The sequence below is a fragment of the Lontra canadensis genome, unplaced genomic scaffold (assembly GCF_010015895.1).
Source record: "Lontra canadensis isolate GAN:19392208 unplaced genomic scaffold, GSC_riverotter_1.0 scaffold1, whole genome shotgun sequence".
NCBI classification, from domain to species: Eukaryota; Metazoa; Chordata; class Mammalia; order Carnivora; family Mustelidae; genus Lontra; species Lontra canadensis.
Window position 1 is genome coordinate 87,219,081 of NW_022630995.1, and position 20,711 is coordinate 87,239,791.

A 20,711-nucleotide genomic window follows, 5' to 3' on the forward strand; every position below is an offset into this window, starting at 1 on the left:
CTCTCTGTTCTGGGGCAATGAATTTCAAAGTAGGAGTTACAATGTCTTAATGAGTCAGGAAATTATTTGGTGAGTCAGGATTAGCAATTGAGAAAAAAAAACAAATATATTAGAATACAGAATATCAAAGAACATTTACATGGTAAAACTTTTGGTTGTGTATATACATATATATGTATGTGTATATATATATTTTTATGTGTATATGTGTGTATATGTATATAAATACATGCATTTCTGTGTGTGTGTGTGTGTGTGTGTGTGTATATATATATACACACACCCAGAAAGAAATAACTTTATGGGTGTCTATGTGTATGTGTAATGGAAAGGTACTTCTTATTATTGTGGGTTTTGGTTAAATTCACTGTTTTAAAGGAAGTTGGGTTAGAGCAAGTACAGGTGACCATAAACAGGTTAAACCCAACAGGACTCAGCAATGCCTATTGCTACTGGGGCCTATTGCTACACAGTGACTAAACTTCCTTTCTGTGAACTCTCACAGTTTACTGGGTTACTAAACTGGAGAAATTGATGGTTCAATTTATAAGGAACACAGATAATTAAAAAATTGATTTACCTGCAGTTAGTTGCTAATAAACTAGTAAGTGTTTTATTCATCTTGGAATGTGTAGGTATAAATGAGACTGCGACAAAGGAGAACTGTTTAGATTAGATTATGGCAGAAGACACAACTGGTGGCTGAGTAGAAGAATGGTTATTTTTATATGATTTTTTCTTAGGGCCTCCTAGCTCTTTGTTTTTTATTACTGTAATAAAAACAGTTTTTGTGGGGAAAGAAAACTATCATGTACTTATCTGGATACTATATTTCAATTTTTAGGCTGTGTGAAGTTGGAGATCAATAAATTATAGCATAGGAGCCCCACCATTCAAGTAAATTTTAGAAAAACATTACTCCAGGGGCACCTGGGTGGCTCAGTTAGTTAAGCAGCAGCCTTCAGCTCAGGTCATGGTCTTTCAGTTGAGGGCCCTGGGATCCAGACCCGTGTCAGGCTCCCTGCTCGCAGGGAGTCTGCCTCTCCTTCTGCCCCTCCCCACCCACTTGTGCTCTCGCTCTCTAAAACAAATAAAATTAAACAAACAAACAAATAAATAAATAAATAAAATCTTTTTAAAAAGAAAAGAAAAGAGAAGAAAACATTACCTTAATAAGATTTGAAAAACTAGTGTTATAAAAACAAGGTGGGAAAGGAATAGAAAATGTGAAGAATGTATATTCTTCACATTAGTTTATTATCAGATGTGTATTATCAGAATTGGCTCACGTAGTTATGGAGGCTGAAGAGTCCCACAGCCTCTTGCCTGCAAGCTGGAGACCCAGGCAAACCCCTGGGTGTGGTAGTTCAAAGACCTGAGAGCCAGAGACCCAATGCATAGGTAGATTCTAGTCTGAGTCTGAATGGCTAAGAACCAGGTACCTCCAGAGTAGAAGATCAATTACTCATCTCAAGCAGTCAGGCAGAAAGCAAATTTAACCTTCCTCTCTGCATTTTGTTCTATTTAGGCTCTCAACAGATTATAGATAATGCCCACTCACGTGGGGAGTGCCATCTGCTTTATTCAGCTAACCAATTCAAATGCTAATCTCTTTTGGAAACACCCTCACAGACACAACCCAAGATATTGCTTAACCAGATATGTGGGCATCCCATGATCCAGTCAAGCTGACATCAAATTAACTATATAACAAGAATTCACCTATATTCTGTCTTCTCATTCATTCATGCATTTGTTCATTCATTCACCTGTAGGTCATATACTACTTAAAACTTTTTGAATACAGAGAAAAACAAAACAAACACTCCCATCTGTTCTTCATGGAAAGAGAGCAGACATATATCCCACAAATAAACATTTAAATACAAAGTAGCATTTCAAACAATTCAGTTTCAATACAGTCAAGGATAAAGGAGTCAAAATATTTAAAAACCAAAAGCAAAATGTTGAACTAAAGTTGATTGAGAAATGACAAAAGAAAAATATGTGTTAAAGCAATATAGGCAAGTGATACTTAGAGGAATGCTGTCTGTTGCTTTTTGCTTTTAAACCCTAAAGTTTAACCTGGGTTCCTTTAATTCTATTACTTGAAAGTCTAATTATTGCCATTAGTGGGGAGGAAAAGAAACCAATTCAGTTATTTTTCTAAAATAGCATTTGTAGCTATTAGAGTAATGAAAATTAGAAGAAAAATATAAGAAGACACACAATTTTACTGTACTGAACTTGTTTTCCGGCACAAATATATACCCAGATGATTCGTCTTGTAAAGTAATTGAAGGAAGCACTCTGAGCAGAACTGCAGAGTTCGTATGAGTTTTGGCTCCATAAGGAAAAACCTGAATGTTTTTCATCTCTAAGGCTCTACTCATTCTAAATCAAAGTCTTTTGGGGGACCACTCCAGCCCATGTGAATAGGGAATGTCAGTTGTCTTTCACTCTGCCACATTCTTAAATATGTAAAGGCAACTAAGGATTCATAGATAGTTTGAAGAAGGTTTGAAGAATAAAAGGGAACAATACAGATAAATGAAACTAGAAGAAATGGGTTATTGATAGATAAATTCAGAAATAAAACTCCAAGTAGTATTTTCATATTTATAGACATATCCTGAAAAATGTTTTCTCATTTAATATTTTCCCAGTAGAATTAGTATTTGTTTTGTTTTGTTTTTGTTTTTAAGTAGGATGTAGAACCTAATGCAGGGCTTGAACTCATGACCCTAAGATGGAGGCCTGAGCTGAGATCAAGAGTCAGATGTTTAACCCCATGAGTCATCCAGGTGCCCTTATTTGTTTTTAAGTCTCAAGCTTCGACAATAAATGTGTCATTCAGTACCATATATTTAAGCTGATGTTTACATAAGAAAAACTTATGTCCCCCAAATTAATAAAACACTTTAAAGAAAATAATACATAGAAAAATTCATTTTTTAAAAGATTGTATTTATTTATTTGACAGAGAGATAGAGAGAGAGCACAAGTAGGCAGAGTGGGAGGCAGAGGCAGAGGGAGAAGCTGGCTCTCCACTGAGCAGGGAGCCCAATGTAGGGCTCAATCCCAAGACCCTGGGATCATGACCTGAGCCGAAGGCAGCCGCTTAACCAACTGAGCCACCCAGGCACCCCTACATAGAAAAATTCTTGAGCTATATTCCAAATATAGTTGGTAGAACATCAAAAACAAATAGATGTTTTGAAAAGCATGCCTAGTGTCCACAAAGGGATGTGTGTGCCACATGTTGCTGACACTGAGAGAAGCATTACATCATTTTATACATTCTTTGCAACTGAGCCATTCTTTGCAACTCTTTGTTAATTCTTGCAGAGAAGTCTGGCTTTGAGAAGACATGAATGAAGATGTTGAAGAATTCTTTAAATGTCATGCTGAGAAATTACAAGTACTGAACTTGTTTAGAATATCATTTAGGGGGCACCTGAGTGGCTCAGTGCATTGGGCATCTGTCTTCAGTGCAGGTAGTGATCCTAGGGTTCTAGGATCAAGCCGCTTATGGGGCTTCCTATACAACAGAGAGCCTGCTTCTCTCTCTCCCTCTGCTCCTCCCCCTGCTTGTTCTCCCTCTTTCTCTCTATGTCAAATAAATAAATAAAAAATTTTTTAAAAAGAGTATCAGCTGGAAAAGTTAATCATTATGGTAACCTAGAAGGCATATAATTAAACCACTAGATATTACTTGCTGAAAATAATTTGTGGGCTATACAATACAATGATAGTAATTATCTCTGAAGGAAGTGGAGATATAATTGCATGATATTTCTTATAGCACCATGCAAAGAATTCTATAAACATGAATTAGAAGAGAGTAAATAAAGTTCCATTCTGTAGTTTTTCATCCTAAAGTGTCATCTGCCTCCCCGAAAATCCAGTTAGCACTCCCTACTTCAGTACAAGAGCAATAAAGAATCTGTAAGCTTCTGAGTTTCATAGTTTGCCTGAAATAGTACCTTTGCAACCCATTTACCCATGACATCACTTTGCACCACCAATGACAATGACTATACCTCAACACCCCTCCCCTTTCAAGTTTCCGGGCCATTCCTTTCTTCATAAGTGAGGGGACATCCAAGGTATTTGTCTCCTTGTTATGGCAAATTTTACCTTCACTTTTCTAATATATTTATTAATGTTTGCTATTTGCTATGCCTTGTTGGAAAAGAAATATTTATGACACACCATGAAAATGCTGCATACAGAGCGAGCAGCATACATACAAACAATTTGATAACAACCATTCTGTTTTTCTACCAAGAGCATTATTTTACATATTTTATATAGTAAATGATGGTTTTACTGTGTTTTAGTTATAAGTTACTGTCAAAATGTGTTGGGAGTTTAATTTGGCTTTTTATGTAATGAGAAATAGGTTACCAGTGCACATTTCACACAGAATGTCTTCTTTTCACGAATGAGTTACTAATGTTGAGTGGGAGATGTCTGCTTTTAAGGACATGCTGACTTCATAAATCACGAGAAGTGTCTCTGAAAATAAACACTTTTGAGAATAAGAAAAAGTTCTTAAAAGTGAAAATATGACTGTTGAATTAATATGTAAATTATAAGAGCTAGAAGACAAAGACAAGAGAATCTCCATAATATGAGCAAATCGACAAAGAGAATTAATAAAGCAAAAAATTCATATAAACAAAGGTAGTAAGCATAGGAAAATCAATCCAGGAATTCCAAATTCTGATTAATAGGAGTTCCACAAAAAAATGCACAATAGAAAGCACAGAAATAAATGAGTTAGATGTCTCAAAATTCAAAAGGTGCACACAGGCCAAACAGAAAGAGTAAAAAATGAAATATGCTTCAACATTTTCCTACAATATTTCAGAATTCCAATTACAAAGAGGTCAATAAAAGCTTCTAAATATAAAGGAGCACTTATAAGGGACAAAAAAAAAAAATCAGATGGACAATCTTTACATTCATTCTGAGTCAATAAAGCAAGGTCTTCAATATTCCAAAGAAAGGTGATATTGAATTTCAAGTCATATTATAGCCATTTTCAGATATGCAAGAACTTAAAGAGCTTACTTTAAAATCATTACTTTGAAGAAATTACTTGAAAAAATTTTCACGAAACGTAAGAAATAAGAAGCCATGAAATTAAAGAAACAGTGGAAAAGGAATCCAATAAAAATAAATTTTAAGATAACAGCTACACAACAGTCTTTAAAAAAAACAACAAATTATAAACTTCAGTCATTAAAATTGGAAGTCATTAAGGGCACCTGGGTGACAAAGTCAGTTAACCATCTGACTCTTGGTTTTGGCTCAGCTTGTGATCTCAGCTTTGATTCATGAGCTTGAGCCCCACATCAGGCTCCACAGAGTCTGCTTGAGATTCTCTCTCCCTCTCCCTCTGCCCCTCCCACTCATGCTCTCTCTCTCTCTAAAATAATAAATCAAAAAAAAAAATTGCGAGTCAGTAGTCTTCTAGAAGAATCCTAAAAGAACAAATATTGATGAAGTCCCAATAATTCATTTTTGCTTTTGTTTCCCTAGTCTTAGGAAACATCTAGTAAGAAATTGCTATGACCAATATTAGAAAGGTTATGCCTGTGTTCTCTTATGCCTGATTTTGATGGTTTTCTGTCTCACATTTAATGAGGTCTTTCATCCATTTTGAGTTTATTTTTATTTATGGTGTAAGAAAGTGGTCTAGTTTCATTCTTTTGCATTTTGCTGTCTAGTTTTCCCAACACCATTTGTGATTGATTTGCAGTAAATATGTTAATGTGAAAAGTTGAGATATAATAGTAAAAATGATGAGGATGTCAGTGATGGTGATGATCACAGCAATAAATGTAGCTAACATTAATGAATGCACTTTCACATAGTGCCAGGCACTATCCTAAGCACATTATACTTATTATTTCATTTAATCTTCTAACAGCTATATAGGATAAGTACTATTATCATCACCTAATTTAAAGATAAGAAAACCTAAGACACAAAGAAGTAAGATAATTTGCTTTAGGTTTCACAGTCAGCTAATGGTAGATCCAGGATCTAAACCTAGGCAGTAATTCCAAAGCTCATACAATAAACCCCTAGACTGTGTTGAAAGAAGGTACATGTTTCTTCTTCCAACTAGAAAAAAATGCAATCAAAAACTCCAGGAAAAATTAAATAAACAAAATTCTTCTGCAAGAAAGTTATGGCCCAGATTAAAATATGGCATACTTTAGAGCAATAAGTAAATTAATAAGGATCTTAATTATAAAGTCAGAGAAAGAGAAATGTATTTACATTACAACATACATATTGGCTTTGTCATTATAGTATTTAGTCATAATAATGAAAATGCTCTTTATAGTTTTAATCTTTTATAATTAAAATGTAGGTCAAGTCCAGAAGACTTAATATGTCTATGAAACAGAATGAAAAGCTGTCCTGCTTGATAAAGTAAATGTAAAGGCAAGCTGATAGAAGTTTGAAGGAAGAAGAGAGAAGAAAAGGAGGAATAAGGTGAGGTATCACTATCTTGCAATGTGGGGAAGAAGATAAACTGTTGGAAGTTGATAGGCCAGTGAATAGGGGTTTAAGTATATTGCTCTATGAGTCTAAGATAGAGGAAACTACATGCAAGAATTTAGGAAATAATCTCCCAAAACCTTTCCAAAGAAGTTATTGAAGAGTGCTGTTATAAGAAAATTAAAAGCTACGGGGAAAGAATAAGAGGTGATAAAGGTGAACCAAAAGTTCATCTATCCCAGAAGAAAGTCAATATATATCATGGTAAAATCCATAAATGAAGAAAGGCTATCTAAAACAACTTGTTTTCAACATGTGAAGTTACCTGGTAGAAAAATTAAAAACAAGTAGATGTTGGGGACAGCAGGTGAACAAGGGTGAATAGAGACCTATTCTTTTCAATTGTAGCCCTTCTGATTTTAAACCATATGCTCATAATTCTGTCATGTAAAGGATATTTTTAGGGGTGCCTGGGTGGCTTAGTCAGTTAAGCATCTGCCTTCAGTTCAGGTCATGATCCTGGGGTCCTGGGATCAAGCCCCAAATTTGGTACCCTGCTAAGTGGGGAGTCTGCTGTCTCTCTCTCTCTCTGCCCCTCCTCCTCCCTTCCCCCTTTGGTGCTCTCTCTCTTGCTTGATCACTCTCAAATAAATAAAATCTAAAAAAAATTTTAAAAAAGATATTTTTAAAAAGAAAGTGACCAAATAATACTTTGCAGCTGAAACTCTCCCAAAATGAAGTCTCCAGGCCCAGATAGTTACACTGGAGAATTCTATGGGACATTTCAAGAATTAATGCTACTTTTACACGAACTCTTCAGAAAATGTAAGCTGAGGAAACAATTATTAATTCATTTTATGAGGCCTTTATAACACTGATAAATCAACCAGAGACAGACAGTACAATAAAGGGAGAACTGCAGACTGCTATCTTTCATGAACTTAGATACAAAAATCCTTACTATGTTAGCAGATAGAATCCAACAACATATAAAAAGGCTAATTAAGTGGGATTTATCCTACTTATTAAGACTGACTCAGTATTGACTCAGAATTTATTAAAATAATCAGTGTAATCTACCATAGCTAATCAATGTAATTAGCTAAAGAAGAAAAAATCATATAATCCTAGCAATTGGCAGAGGAAAAACATTTTACAAAATCCAGTACCATTCATGATGAAAATTCACAGCAAGTTAGAAATAGAAACTTCCTCGACTTGATAAAGAAAATGTAAAAAGTAAAATGTAAAAACCTACAATTAACACTGTATTTAATGGTAAAAGACTGAATACTTTTGTTCTAAGTTTGGGAACAGGGTAAGGATGTTTGTTCTTACCCCTCTTATGTAACATAGCTCTCAAAATTCAAGCCACTGCACAAAGACAAAGATAGGAAATCTAAGACATGCACTTTGGAAAGGAAGAAATAAATCTTTATTTTCAGATGACATTATTTTCTGCATAGAAAATCCCAAGGAATCTAGTGAAAACTCCCATAATAAGTGAATTCAGCAAAGTCACAGTATACAAGATCAGTGTATAAAACTTAGTGGTATTTCTACATATTAACAAGTAATATTCAGAAACTAAAATGAAAAATAAAATACTACTTATAATTAATCCAAAGAAAATGAAATACTTAGGTATACTATAAAACAAAACATACAGGTCTTTATATAGGCTGAAAATTATAAAATGCTGATAAAGGAAGTCAGAGAATACATAAGTAAATGGAGAGATGTACTATGTTCATGGATTGGAAGACTCAGAATATTTAAGATGCTTGTCTGGCTCTGGGATCAAGGTAATTCTGGCCTCATAGAATGAGCTTGGAAGTTTTCCTTCCATTTCTATTTTTTGGAACAGTTTCAGAAGAATAGGTTTTCTTTCTTTCTTTCTTTATTTCTTTATTTCTTTAAATTTTATTTTATTTTTTCAGTGTTCCAAGAGAAATTGCTTATGCACCACACCCAGTGCTCCATGCAATACATGCCTTCCTTAATACCCACCACCAGGCTCACCCATCCCCCCCACACTCCTCCCTTCCAAAAACCTCAGTTTGTTTCTCAGAGTCCACAGTCTTTCATGGTTCATCTCCCCCTCCAATTTTCCCCAATTCACTTTTCCTTTACTTCTCCTAATGTCCTCCATGTTATTCCTTATGCTCCACAAATAAGTGAATGTCTAAACTGCTCAGAGCAATCTACACTTTCAGTGTCATCCCGATCAAAATCCCACTGGCACTTTTCAAAGTGCTGGAACAAAAAATCCTAAAATATGTATGGAACCAGAAAAGACCCCGAATTGCTAAGGAAATGTTGAAAAAGAAAACAAAGGTGGGGGCATAACATTGTCTGATTTAAAGCTTTACTACAAAGCTGTGATCTTCAAGACAGCATGGTACTGGCACAAAAACAGACACATAGACCAGTGGAACAGAGTAAAGAGTCCAGATATGGACCTGCAACTCTATGGTCAAATAATCTTCGACAAAACAAGAAAAAATATCTGTGGACAAAAGATATTCTCTTCAATAAATGGTGCTGGGAAAATTAAACAGCTATGTATAGAAGAGTGAAACTTGAGTATTCTCTTACACCATACACAAAGATAAACTCAAAGTGGATAAAAAAACCTCAACATGAGGCAGGAATCTATCAAAATCCTAGAGGAGAACATAGGCAGTAACCTCTTCAACATCTGCCATGGCAACTTCTTTCAAGACATGTCTCCAAAGGCAAAAGAAACAAAAGTGAAAATGAACTTTTGGGACTTCATCAAGATCAAAAGCTTCTGCACAGCAAAGGAAACAGTCAACAATACAAAGAAGCAGCCCAAAGAATGAAAGAAGATATTTGCAAATGACACTACAGACAAAGGGCTGATATCCAAGATCTATAAAGAACTCAAACTCAACACCCAAAAAACAGATAATCACATCAAAAAATGGGCAGAAGACATGAACAGACGCTTCTCCAAAGAAGACATACAAATGGCTAACAGGCACATGAAAAAATGTTCATCATCATTAGCCATCAGGGACATTCAAATCAAAACCACATTAAGATACCACTTTATACCAGTTTGAATGACCAAAATTATTAAGACAGGAAACAACAGGTGTTGGAGAGGATGTGGAGAAAGGGGAACCCTCTTACACTGTTGGTGGGAATGCAAGTTGGTGTAGCCACTTTGGAAAACAGCGTGGAGTTTCCTTAAGAAATTAAAAATAGAGCTACCCTATGATCCTGTAATTGCACCACTGGGTATTTTCCCCAAAGATAGTGGAAAGAAGGGCCATATATACCCCAATGTTCATAGCATCCATGGCCACAATCACCAAATTGCAGAAGAGCCATGATGCCCTTCAACAGATGAATGGATAAAGATGTGGTTCATATATACAATGGAATATTACATCTCCATCAAAAGGATGAATACCCAACTTTTGTATCAATATGGATGGGACTGGAGGAGATTATTAATTCTTCTTTAAATGTTTGGTAGGCCTCCACTGGAAGGCCATCTAATTCTGGACTCTTATTTGTTGGGGGATTTTTGAAACCTCTTTTTGAAATTTATTTCCTGGTTATTGGTCTGTTTAGATTTTCTATTTTTTCTTGTTTTAATTTAGTAGTATATACGTTTCTAGGAATTCATCCATTTTTTCCAGGTTGCCTAATTTGTTGGCGTATAATTGCTCATAATATTATCTTATAATTGTTTGTATTTCTGTCATGTTTATTGTGATCACTCTTCTTTAAAACATGATTTTATTTATTTGGATCTTTCTTTTTTCTTTTTGGTAAGTCTGGCTAGGGAGTTATCAATTCTTGTTAATTCTTTCAATGATCTAGCTCTTAGTTTCATTGATTGGTTCTACTGTTGTTTGTTTGCTTTATTCCTAGATCATTGGTTTAAGCTTTGATCTTTATTATTTCCCTTCTCCTGCTGAATTTAGGCTTTATTTGCTATTCTTTTTCCAGGTTCTTTAGGTGTAAGTTTAGGTTGGGTTTTTGAGACGTTTCTTGCTCCTTTTTCATTTGCTTCTGTGTATTTTAAAAATTATTCTTTAATTTCCTGGCTGACCCATTCATTCTTTAGTAAGATATTCTTTAACCTCCATGTATTTGTAGTTCTTCCAAGTTTTTTTTTTTTTTTTTTGTGGTTGATTTCAAGTTTCATAGCGTTGTGTTCTGAAAATATGCATCGTATGATCTCAATCTTTTCATACCGGTTGAGTACTGTTTTGTGATCTAGTATGTGATCTATTCTGGAGAATGTCCCATGTGCACTTGGAAAGAATGTGTATTTTGTTGCTTTATGAGGAAATGCTCTGAATATATCTGTTAAGTCCACCTGATCCAGTGTGTCATCCAAAGCCCTTGTTTCCTTATTGATCTTCTGCTTAGATAATCTGTCCATTGCTGTGAGTGGTGTGTTAAAGTCCCCTACTATTATTGTATTATTATCAGTAAGCGTCTTTAAGTTTGTTATTAATTGTTTTATATATTTGGCTGCCCCCAGTTAGGAGCATAAATATTTACAATTGTTAGATATTCTTGTTAGATAGACCCCTTTATTATGACACAGTGTCCTTCATTTCTTTTTACAGTCTTTAGTTTAAAATTGAATTTATCTAAATAAGGATGGCTGCTCCAGCTTTCTTTTGATCTCATTGGCATGATAAATAGTTCTCCATCCCCTCACATTCAATCTGAAGGTGTCTTTGGATCTAACGTGAGTCTCTTATAAGCAGCATATTGATGGTTTTTTTTTTTTTTTTTTAAATCCTTTCTGGTACTCTGTATCTTTTGATTGGGGCATTGAGTCCTTTACATTCAGAGTAATTATTGAAAGATATGAATTTCCTGCCATTGTATTACCTATAAAGTCCCTGCCGATTGTCTCCATTTTTTTTTTTTTAAGATTTTATTTATTTGACACAGAAAGAGGAAGCACTAAGAAGGGGAGCAGCAGGCATAGGGAGAGGGAGAAGCAGGTTTCCCACTGAACAGGGAACCTGATGTGGGCCTCAATCCCAGGACCCTGAGATCATGAACTGGGTTAAAAGCAGACATTTAACAGACCAAGCCAACCAGGCACCCCTTCCCTACTCCCCATAAAGCATATCTCTTTATGCTTAAATGGTCCCTTGTAATATTTCTTGCAGAGCTGGTTTAGTGTTCATGAATTCCTCTAGTTTTTGTTTGTCTTGGAGACTCTTTATCTCTCCTTCTATTCTGAATAACAGCCTTGTTGGATAAAGTATGGCTGCATATTTTTCTCATTTAGCACATTGAATATATCATGCCAATCCTTTCTGGACTGCCAGGTCTCTGTGGACAGATCTGCTGCCAGCCTTATATATCTACCCTTGTAGATTAAGGACCTCTTTGTCCCAGGCTGCTTTCAGGATTTCCTCTTTATCTTTGTAATTTGCAAATTTCACTATAATGTCTTTGTGTTGACCTGTTTTTATTGATTTTTGAGGGGAGTTCTCTGTGCCTTTTGGACTTGAATACCTGTTTGCTCCACCAGATTAGGGAAGTACTCAGCTCTAATTTGTTCAAATAAACCTTCTGTCCCTTTTTCCCACTCTTCTTCTTCTGGGATTCCTATAATTTGAATATTATTTCATTTTATGGAATTGCTGAGTTCCCTGAATCTATCTTTGTGATCTAATAGTTTTATTTCCCTTTAAGCCCAGCCAGTATCTTTATAATCATTGTTCTGAATTCTAGTTCAGACACCTTACTTATATTGTATTGGTTAAATCCCTTGCTGTGAGTCCTTTTGGGATGAATTTCTCTGTCTTGTTGTTTTGTTTAAAAAAAAAAAAAGAAGAAATACAAAGAAAACAACAATAACAACAATAAAGGAAACTTCAGGAAGTGTTTCTGGTATATGCTGTGTGCACTCTTCTGTTGAACTTTGGCTGTTCTTTCCTACTAGTCAATCCTCTAAAGAGTTAGTCCTTCTTTAGAGTGGAGAGTGTTTGGATATTTAACACCAGGTGTGATTTGCTGGTCTTGGAGCTAAAGTAACCTTAACGAAAAAGAATACAGTGGGAGGACTCCCTCTAACGATATTAAAGCTTCCCATGTAGATAAGTAACCAAGACATTATGGTATTGGCAAAGAGATAGACAGAGGAATAGCACTGAATAGAGAGTTCAAAAATATATCTATACGTATATGCTCAACTGCTTTGACAAGGGTGCATGTCAATGGAGGAAGGACTTGCCTGTTCAACAATTGTTGCTGGAGCAATTGGCATTCATAGGCCAAAAGAAACAAACAAAACACACAAGAACTCCTTAATTCTCACAACTTATATTAAAATTTTCTCAAAATGGATCATGGACTTAAAGGGATATGCAAACTATAAAACTTATAGAAAAAAAAAAACATGAGAAAATCTTCAGGATTGGACACAGAGTTCTTAAAGTTCTTAACTAACACCAAAAGTACAACTCATAAAAGGAAAAATTAATAAACTTACCTCATCAAAATTAAACACTTACTCTGTGAAAGTCCTGGTGAAGAGATGAAAAGATAAGCTAAACTGGAAGAAAATACTTGTAAAGCATATATCTTTTGTCTGACAAAGGACTAGCATCTAGATCCATATTAAGTACTCTTTTATTTTTTTTTCTTTGAAAGAGAAAGAGTAAGTGAGAGGGAGAGCAAGCATGAGCAGGAGGAGGGGGAGAAGCCAATACAGAGCTCAATCCTCGGACCCTAGAATCATGACCTAAGCCGAAGGCAGTAGCTTAAGTAACTGAGCCACCCAGCTGTCCCCATATTAAGTACTCTTAAACCTTAGTTATAAAAAGATAGTTCAGTTAGAAAATGGACAGCAAAAGATATGAAGGAAATTATCTAAGAGAATATACGGACACACATGAAGACAGGAAACACATGAAAACATGTTCAGTATTACTAGAAATAGAGGAATGAAAAAAACATGCTAACACTCTGCAGCTATTAGAGTGACTAAAATTTTTAAAAATGGCAAATCTAAATATTGACAAGAATATGAAGAAACTGGGGTGTCTGGGTGACACATTTGATTCTTGGTTTCTGTTCAGGTTATGTTCCCAGCATTGTGGGATTTTGTCCCCTGTCAGTTTCCATACTCAGCACAGAGTCTGCTTTAGATTCTCTCTCCCTCTCTCTCTGTCCTTCCGACCTGTGTACTCCCTCACTCTCTCTCTCTTTCTCTTTCAAATAAATAAATAGATCTTGACAAAAAAAAAAAAAAAGACTATGAAGAAACTGGGTAACTCATACTTTGCCAATAGGAACATAAAATGATACAGTCACTTTGGAAAATAGTTTGACAGTTTCTTATAAGTATAAACATGCAATTATCATACAACCTGGAAATTACATTCTTGACATTTGTGGCAGAAAAATGAAGACTTGTATTCAGACTAAAACCTGTACACAAATATTCATAACTATTTTATTTGTAGTAGTAAAAAACTAAAGTAGCCCAGATGTTTTCAATGAATGAATGATTAAACAAACTGGGGAATATTGCTAAGCAGTATAAAGGAATAAACTATTGAAACTTTGCACGTGCAAAGACTTGGATGAGTGTCCAGGGGATTGTGCTGAAAGAAAAAAAAGGACAGTCCCAAGAGATTATCTATTATATTACTCATTTTATGTAACATTTGTGAAATTTTAAAATTTTACAAATGGAAGACGGATTAAAAATGGAAGATTGCCTGTAGTTAGTGACAGGGAGGCAGAGGCAGGAGGGGCTTGGGTGTGCTTATAAAAGGGCAGCAGGAGGGTGTTGGAACTGTTTAGTATCTTGACTGTTGTGGCAAATACCTAAATTTACACAAGTAATAAAATCATATAGAACTCACACACACATACACACACAGAAAGGAGTTAAAGCAAAACTGGAAAATCTGAATATAATCAGCAGATCGTATTAATGTCTATATCTTGGTAGTAATATTTTACTGTAATTTTGCAAAATCTTACCATTGGAGGAAACTGGAAAAACTACACAAGGAATATCTCTGTATTATTTTTTATAACTGCATGTGAATCTGTAATTATCTCATAAAAATTTCAATTAATAAAAAGAAAGAAAAAATGAAAAATAAATCAAAGAATGTCTGTTACAGTGATTGTTATATACCAAACAACCCTCTTTTATTTCAGGCAGCATTATTTCAGTCATGTAAACCCAGTCATCCCCAAGTGTTCTGTACCTCTGAGTTGAGAATCTCCCCAAGCGATAGGCAGCACCTACAGGGAATACCTGTGTGTGCTCCGTCCTAGGAAGGGCCAGAGTGCTCTTAGAGAGGTTACCAGAACAAGAAGCTGAAAAATGAAAGGAGGGTTGGAAATTTAATGGAAGACAGAGGAAAAAAAAAATCTCTTCAATGCCTATTTTACTTTAGTCTTCTAAACCTTGGAAAAAAATGTCCAAATTTTAAAAGAGCGTACCAAAAATGGTTAGAATGAAAATAAAGATCCAAAATAAGACAGTAAATAGGAAAAGAGTATCTATTTATTTATTTTTAAAAAACTCAAAGTTTTAGCCTAAATAAGTACCATGCCATAACATTGAAGAAATTTGGCAGTGTGATCAAGAAAACAGTGTCAGTATCACCTGGGTGTCTCAATTGATTAAGCATCCAGTCCTTGATTTAGGCTCAGGTCACGATCTGATCATGATCATGGGATTGAGCCCCGCATTGGGCTCCATGCTCAGCCCCATGGAGTCTGCTTGAGATTCTCTCCTTCCTTTTCCCTCTGCCCCTCCTGACACTTGCACACTCAAATAAGTAAACAAATAAATAAATAATGAATAAATAAAATCTTTTTTAAAAAAGAAGAAAACATTGTCTGTAATTTCTTAAAATATCGGTTGAAGAAATGTCAGAAATAATGAGTTGGGCTAATGCTATCTGGGTGCCTTAAAAGGATAAGATGACAGATTATAGAACTAGTACAACTTGGTGCAAAATTCTCAAGTGGATTATAAAATAAGATTATTGAGCATTTATGAGACAAGAAAACTATGCCACATAGCATGAGTGCATTAAGTGAAGGTGACATGGAGAAAAGAACTAGATTCAGGTGACCTAGTCACATGCCCTCATCTGTCAATAAACAGCTGTTTGGATGTAGGCAAATCACTTGAGTTTTTTGAGCTGCACTATCTTTATCTGGGAAATGTTATAAAACTAGCTGTCCTTTCATGGGTAGTTTAGAACCTATTCACAAAAAAAATCTGTTAGCTCTAAATATACCAAGTTTACCTCAATTCTTTTATGCAGGTAGTCTGATGATAAAAGAGCCTTCATATATATATATATATATATATTTTTTTTTTTTTTTAGATTTTTTATTTATTTGACAGAGATCACAAGTAGACAGAGAGGCAGGCAGAGAGAGAGGGGGAAGCAGGCTACCTGCCGAGCAGAAAGCCCAATGTGCAGCTCGATCCCAGGACCCTGGGATCATGACCTGAGCTGAAGGGAGAGGCTTTAACCCACTGAGCCACCCAGGTGCCCCAGAACTTTCATTTATTAAATAACACATCTGTGCTGGGTGCTTATGTGATTTTATAAAGCACACAATTCGGTCTTATGACAGATGGGTGTTATTAATCCCTTTTTACAAATGATGAAATCAAGGCTCTCAGAGTGAATCAGGTGACTCAGGATTACAGTGTGTCCTGAAAGCACAGAATCAGTTGACCAATTTCCCATGCTGTTATGATAGACAAGATGAATATATTTGAGATGGATAGCACTACCATGAGATAAGACTACAGTGAATGTTGTCTTACCTACTTATATAAACGTATATAAATATATATACGTATAAAATGTATATCGCGTATGTAAATATAATGTATTTATATACAGTAAATAACATTACCGTAAAAATTCTTAGTTGCTTGGATAGTTATATCTAAACTGTGCTGATGATGAGTCTATGTTTATTTCATGGAAAATTTCTTCTGATATTTCTTTAACCTCAGCCTGTCAAACTTTTTTTTTTATATGAACAACTTGGTTAAAAGAATAGAAGAACTCATCAGATTTAAAAACAAAAACAAAAAAAGGAAAAACATTCAGATGAATAATTTATTCATATATTCCTCTATTCAAGTGTCACATCCAAAACAGAATTTAAGCTAATTTAATTCATTCACAGTGTGATCAGTATTCGAAGAGTGAAATACATTAGAATTGAAAGCAAATTTCTGCACTTAGCATATAAACTATCTTGCTAGATAAGGAAAGGCCTTAACATTGAACAGGGTTGGGATTTGGGGAACTGGAACAGAGGATAAGAGTGAGTGTAACTGACTTTTGGATTGAAATTGGAAGCTTCCAAAAAGGACTAGAAAGGGAATATCTAGAGTGATATCTACATATATTTTTTTCCTTAGTCACAAGATCTTGGATTAACAAAAATTTTCTTTAAAAAAAAAAATAGTTTTCTATTAGACCGATTCAGTTTATTGCAAGTTTATTTCAAGTGCAATAGAAACCAACCATGTAAAAATTCTAACATCAAAGGCTGATGTAAATTTTAGTTACAGTCACAGAAGAGGGTGTTCAGACCCAAGGAGGCAATATAATCTTGCAGTTTCTGCTTTAGCCAGACCGCATCTTGAGGATGGTAGGTTTCCTTCCTTCCTAACCATGTGGTTACTAACAAGAGGAAGTCCTTGGAAGGTGTCCAAGGAATTGAAAGTTTGAAAATCATGTCAAATGAGGAACAGCAGGGACAATGCGAAAAGAAAAGACTTAGGAATGACATGAAAGTTTCTTTTGAATATAAGAGTTGATGTTTGGAAAAGATAGTTGTTTAGTTCTGAAACTTTCAGAAAGCGAAACTGGAAGAAGAGGGTGGAACTATTAAAAAGCACTTCGTCTAGTGAGAGCTTTCCAAAGGTGAATGGAGGCACTTCTAAAGGTCAAAAGCTTCCTGGGTTACTCATCCACAATTTAGTGAATGTGGATTGAGAACCTTCTTGTACTATTTTAAATGCTTGAAATGTATAAGTCAGGAAAACAGGCAAGAATCTTTGGTGTTTGCATTCTGAACGGCATGAGGAAATTTTAATGAGCCATGAAGCCAATCAATAAATTATGTAGTCTGTTGGAAAGTGAAAGAGTTGTGGGAAAAGAGTAAAATAAGACCCAAGGGATGAGAGGAGGTGGAAGGGGAATGGGGCAGACCTTAGTTAAGGATATGCTGTCAAAGCGTATCAGCCTCATTGAAGAGGCACTTGAGCAAAGACTTTGGTGAAGGGTAGGAGGGAGTTCTCTGGGGGAAGAATTCTAAGCAGAAGAAGGAAAAACAACAACAACAACAACAACAACAACAACAAACCCAAGCATCAGCTTGAGATGGGAGTATGCTGGCCAGGAAGTCTCCTCTGCAGGTGTGTTAAGCACAGCTTGGCAGACCATCTGTGAGAGAAGCTGAAAAGACGATTTCTGGTTTTGGAGAGAGCTTGGACTCCATGACTTCTGAGGTTTCTTCCAACTTTTCATATTCCCTGAGCTTCTGATTATCTAATAGTCCAGAGTAATGAGTTTGATAGCCATGAGTAAGATGGATTCAAGAGCAGAAACATCAAATCAGGGTTACAAATAAATGGTGAAAGGGCAAGACAGGTAGTGTAAACATTTCAAATGCTGATGATGTATTCATGTACTGCAAGAATATTGTGTAAATCATGCAAAGCATGTTTGCAGACAGAATCTTGCCCAGGAGCCACCAGTTTGAGGCCTTTGCACTGGAGAAAGTGAAATCAGTTAAGAGTATAATGATGTAGGGTGCCTGGGTGGCTCAGTGGGTTAAGCCTCTGCCTTTGGTTCAGGTCACGATCTCAGGGTCCTGGGGTCGAGTCCCTCATCAGGCTTTCTGCACAGTGGGGAGCCTGCTTCCCTCTCTCTCTCTCTGCCTGACTCTCTGCCTACTTGTGATCTCTGTCTGTCGAATAAAGAAAGAAAAATCTTTAAAAAAAAAAAAGTATAATGATGTAAGCCACACATAAGGTTGTGGACAGAAAATCAAAGGAGACTAAAAAATAAAAGAAGAGATTTGAGTCTTTGGTGAGAATTCTTCCTTTGTCATGATTTGACAGAGAACCAAAAAGGAAGAAATAATTAAAGATTACTGTGTGGTTGTGACTCTAGGAGACCGCCTTTGCTCTTTCTTAAGCAAGACTCACATCGATTTTTTTTTCCTGCCTATTATCAATGACCAGATATTTACTTGCCTTTTCATTGTCCTCTTATAGGTAATCACTTATAATTTAGGTACTTAGAAAAAATGTTAGCCAGTTCCACCTTTCTCAATTATGTTGAATCTATAATGTAATTATAGTCATAAAACTTTCTAACAGAGGCTCAGAATTAATTAATCGCAACAATTACAGAAACACAGATAAAACTTTCCCTCTTGATGTTTGACTGTCCTGTTTCCTTGTTGCAGGTGCCTTCATTTGCAAGATGCTGCCATTCGTCCAGTCTACTGCTATCATGACAGAAATTCTCACCATGACATGCATTGCTGTGGAAAGGCACCAGGGACTTGTGCATCCTTTTAAAATGAAGTGGCAGTACACCAACAGAAGGGCTTTTACCATGCTAGGTGAGGATGTACCAGTGGCAGTATGGCCATTCTTTATTACAGAGCACACAGAATTTCTTCAAAGTGAACTGTGTTGATGAACCAGACAAATAGCTTCTTGTCTAGCTTGTAGGAATCACAGTGTAACTTCAGGATTTCAGATCTCTCCCCATTTACCTAGACCTTGGCTCCTTTTCTCCTTTAGGCCTACCCCCACATTTAAAATTTCGCATTTCAGAGTTAGTTCTTCAGTTCAAGTCTTAACGTTTTAAGCACTACTTTCAGCTAATTTAAGATAACCCTTCAGTGGCATTATCACATTAACATTTGTTAGATTTGTAAACTGTCATCCTCAGGTAAGAGGCCCTTCTTAGAGCAGGTAGATTTTTATATGGGAAGGAAAGGTGCTTTTTAGAAAGGTAGAGAACTGGGGTGCTGCTCAGAGGTGACCCCAGTGGTGAGGCCACAATAGTAGAAGTTCAGAGGACTCATGAGAACCCTGGGTTTTGAGGGCTAGAGGTGCCTGATGAGCACAAATTCCATCCACTTCATAATTTTGCTCAGGCATTCCTGAATCCTCAGGTTTCTGTAACAATTCCTGAGTGAACAAGTCATGATGAGCAGGTACCTCCTGATAAGTGGCGAGCTCAAGGTGATGTCCTAAAGCCTAGCACAGAAAGATGGAAGAATTTCTCTATCTGATCATTATAACCAAAGCATTTAAAATCTTAATGTGCTTCCCAGTGGTTTGAATGTATGACAGTTCACCAATGAGAGGTCGAGGGAGCAACTAATGCGATAACCAAAGAGAAATTTTTACTAATATCTCACTTGTGAGGAATGAGTAAACGTTTATTTCAGCTGTAAGAATTAGCCAGCATGGGAGAGTAGAATTACAGAAAGAACTCCTGAAGGCTTTGCAATGCCAAACTCATTTTACATAGTTTGAAATGAACAGATAAATCAACAGGAAAAATATTCATTAGTTTTAGTTAGTTTTAAATGTATGGCATATTCTCCCTACAAGGAATTCAAAGGCTTCATTGCTTTTAATAATTGACATCTTTCTACCTTCAAAAAATCTGAAAGGTATGTGTGGGTTTGGAAAGTGGGTGAAAAAAGGAATATGTGGAGGAGGGAAGTTATTAAAAAAGGAAAGAAAAGTAGAGAGTCTAAGGATCTGAAGGCAAAGTCAGTAACAGGCAGTCAAGACAATTTCTACTCAAACGAGTCATGGGAGACAGAAAGGATTTTAAACCAAGGAGTCTCATGTCCCTATGGGGCTTGCATGCAGTGTTGCCTGACATCTTTCTCTGGCTCTGTTACACTGGGAACCAGCCCTGTCCTCATGCCCAGTACCTCCTAGCTGAGACTGCCTTGCCCCCAGAACATCAGCAATGACCTGCTAGACTCACTTGCCCACAAGAGTTCACAGATTATACCAGTAATATAAACTTAACCCTGCCCCTACTATCCCAGAACAGGCAGTAGACACAGAAGGACTGTCAATGAATTAAGCTAATTAGACTCAATTCCTCCAGAATTTCTGCTAA

The 20,711-nt window shown here is 35.9% G+C and overlaps 1 protein-coding gene across 1 annotated transcript in view; it reads left to right on the top strand.

The window, feature by feature from the left end:
- QRFPR (pyroglutamylated RFamide peptide receptor) overlaps window positions 1-20,711 on the top strand; it is a 45,000-nt gene that overhangs the window by 16,407 nt on the left and 7,882 nt on the right. Inside the window, exon 2 of the mRNA XM_032858538.1 lies at window positions 19,021-19,179. Coding sequence (XP_032714429.1) covers window positions 19,021-19,179 — 159 coding nt within the window. The remainder of the gene's footprint in view (window positions 1-19,020; window positions 19,180-20,711) is intronic.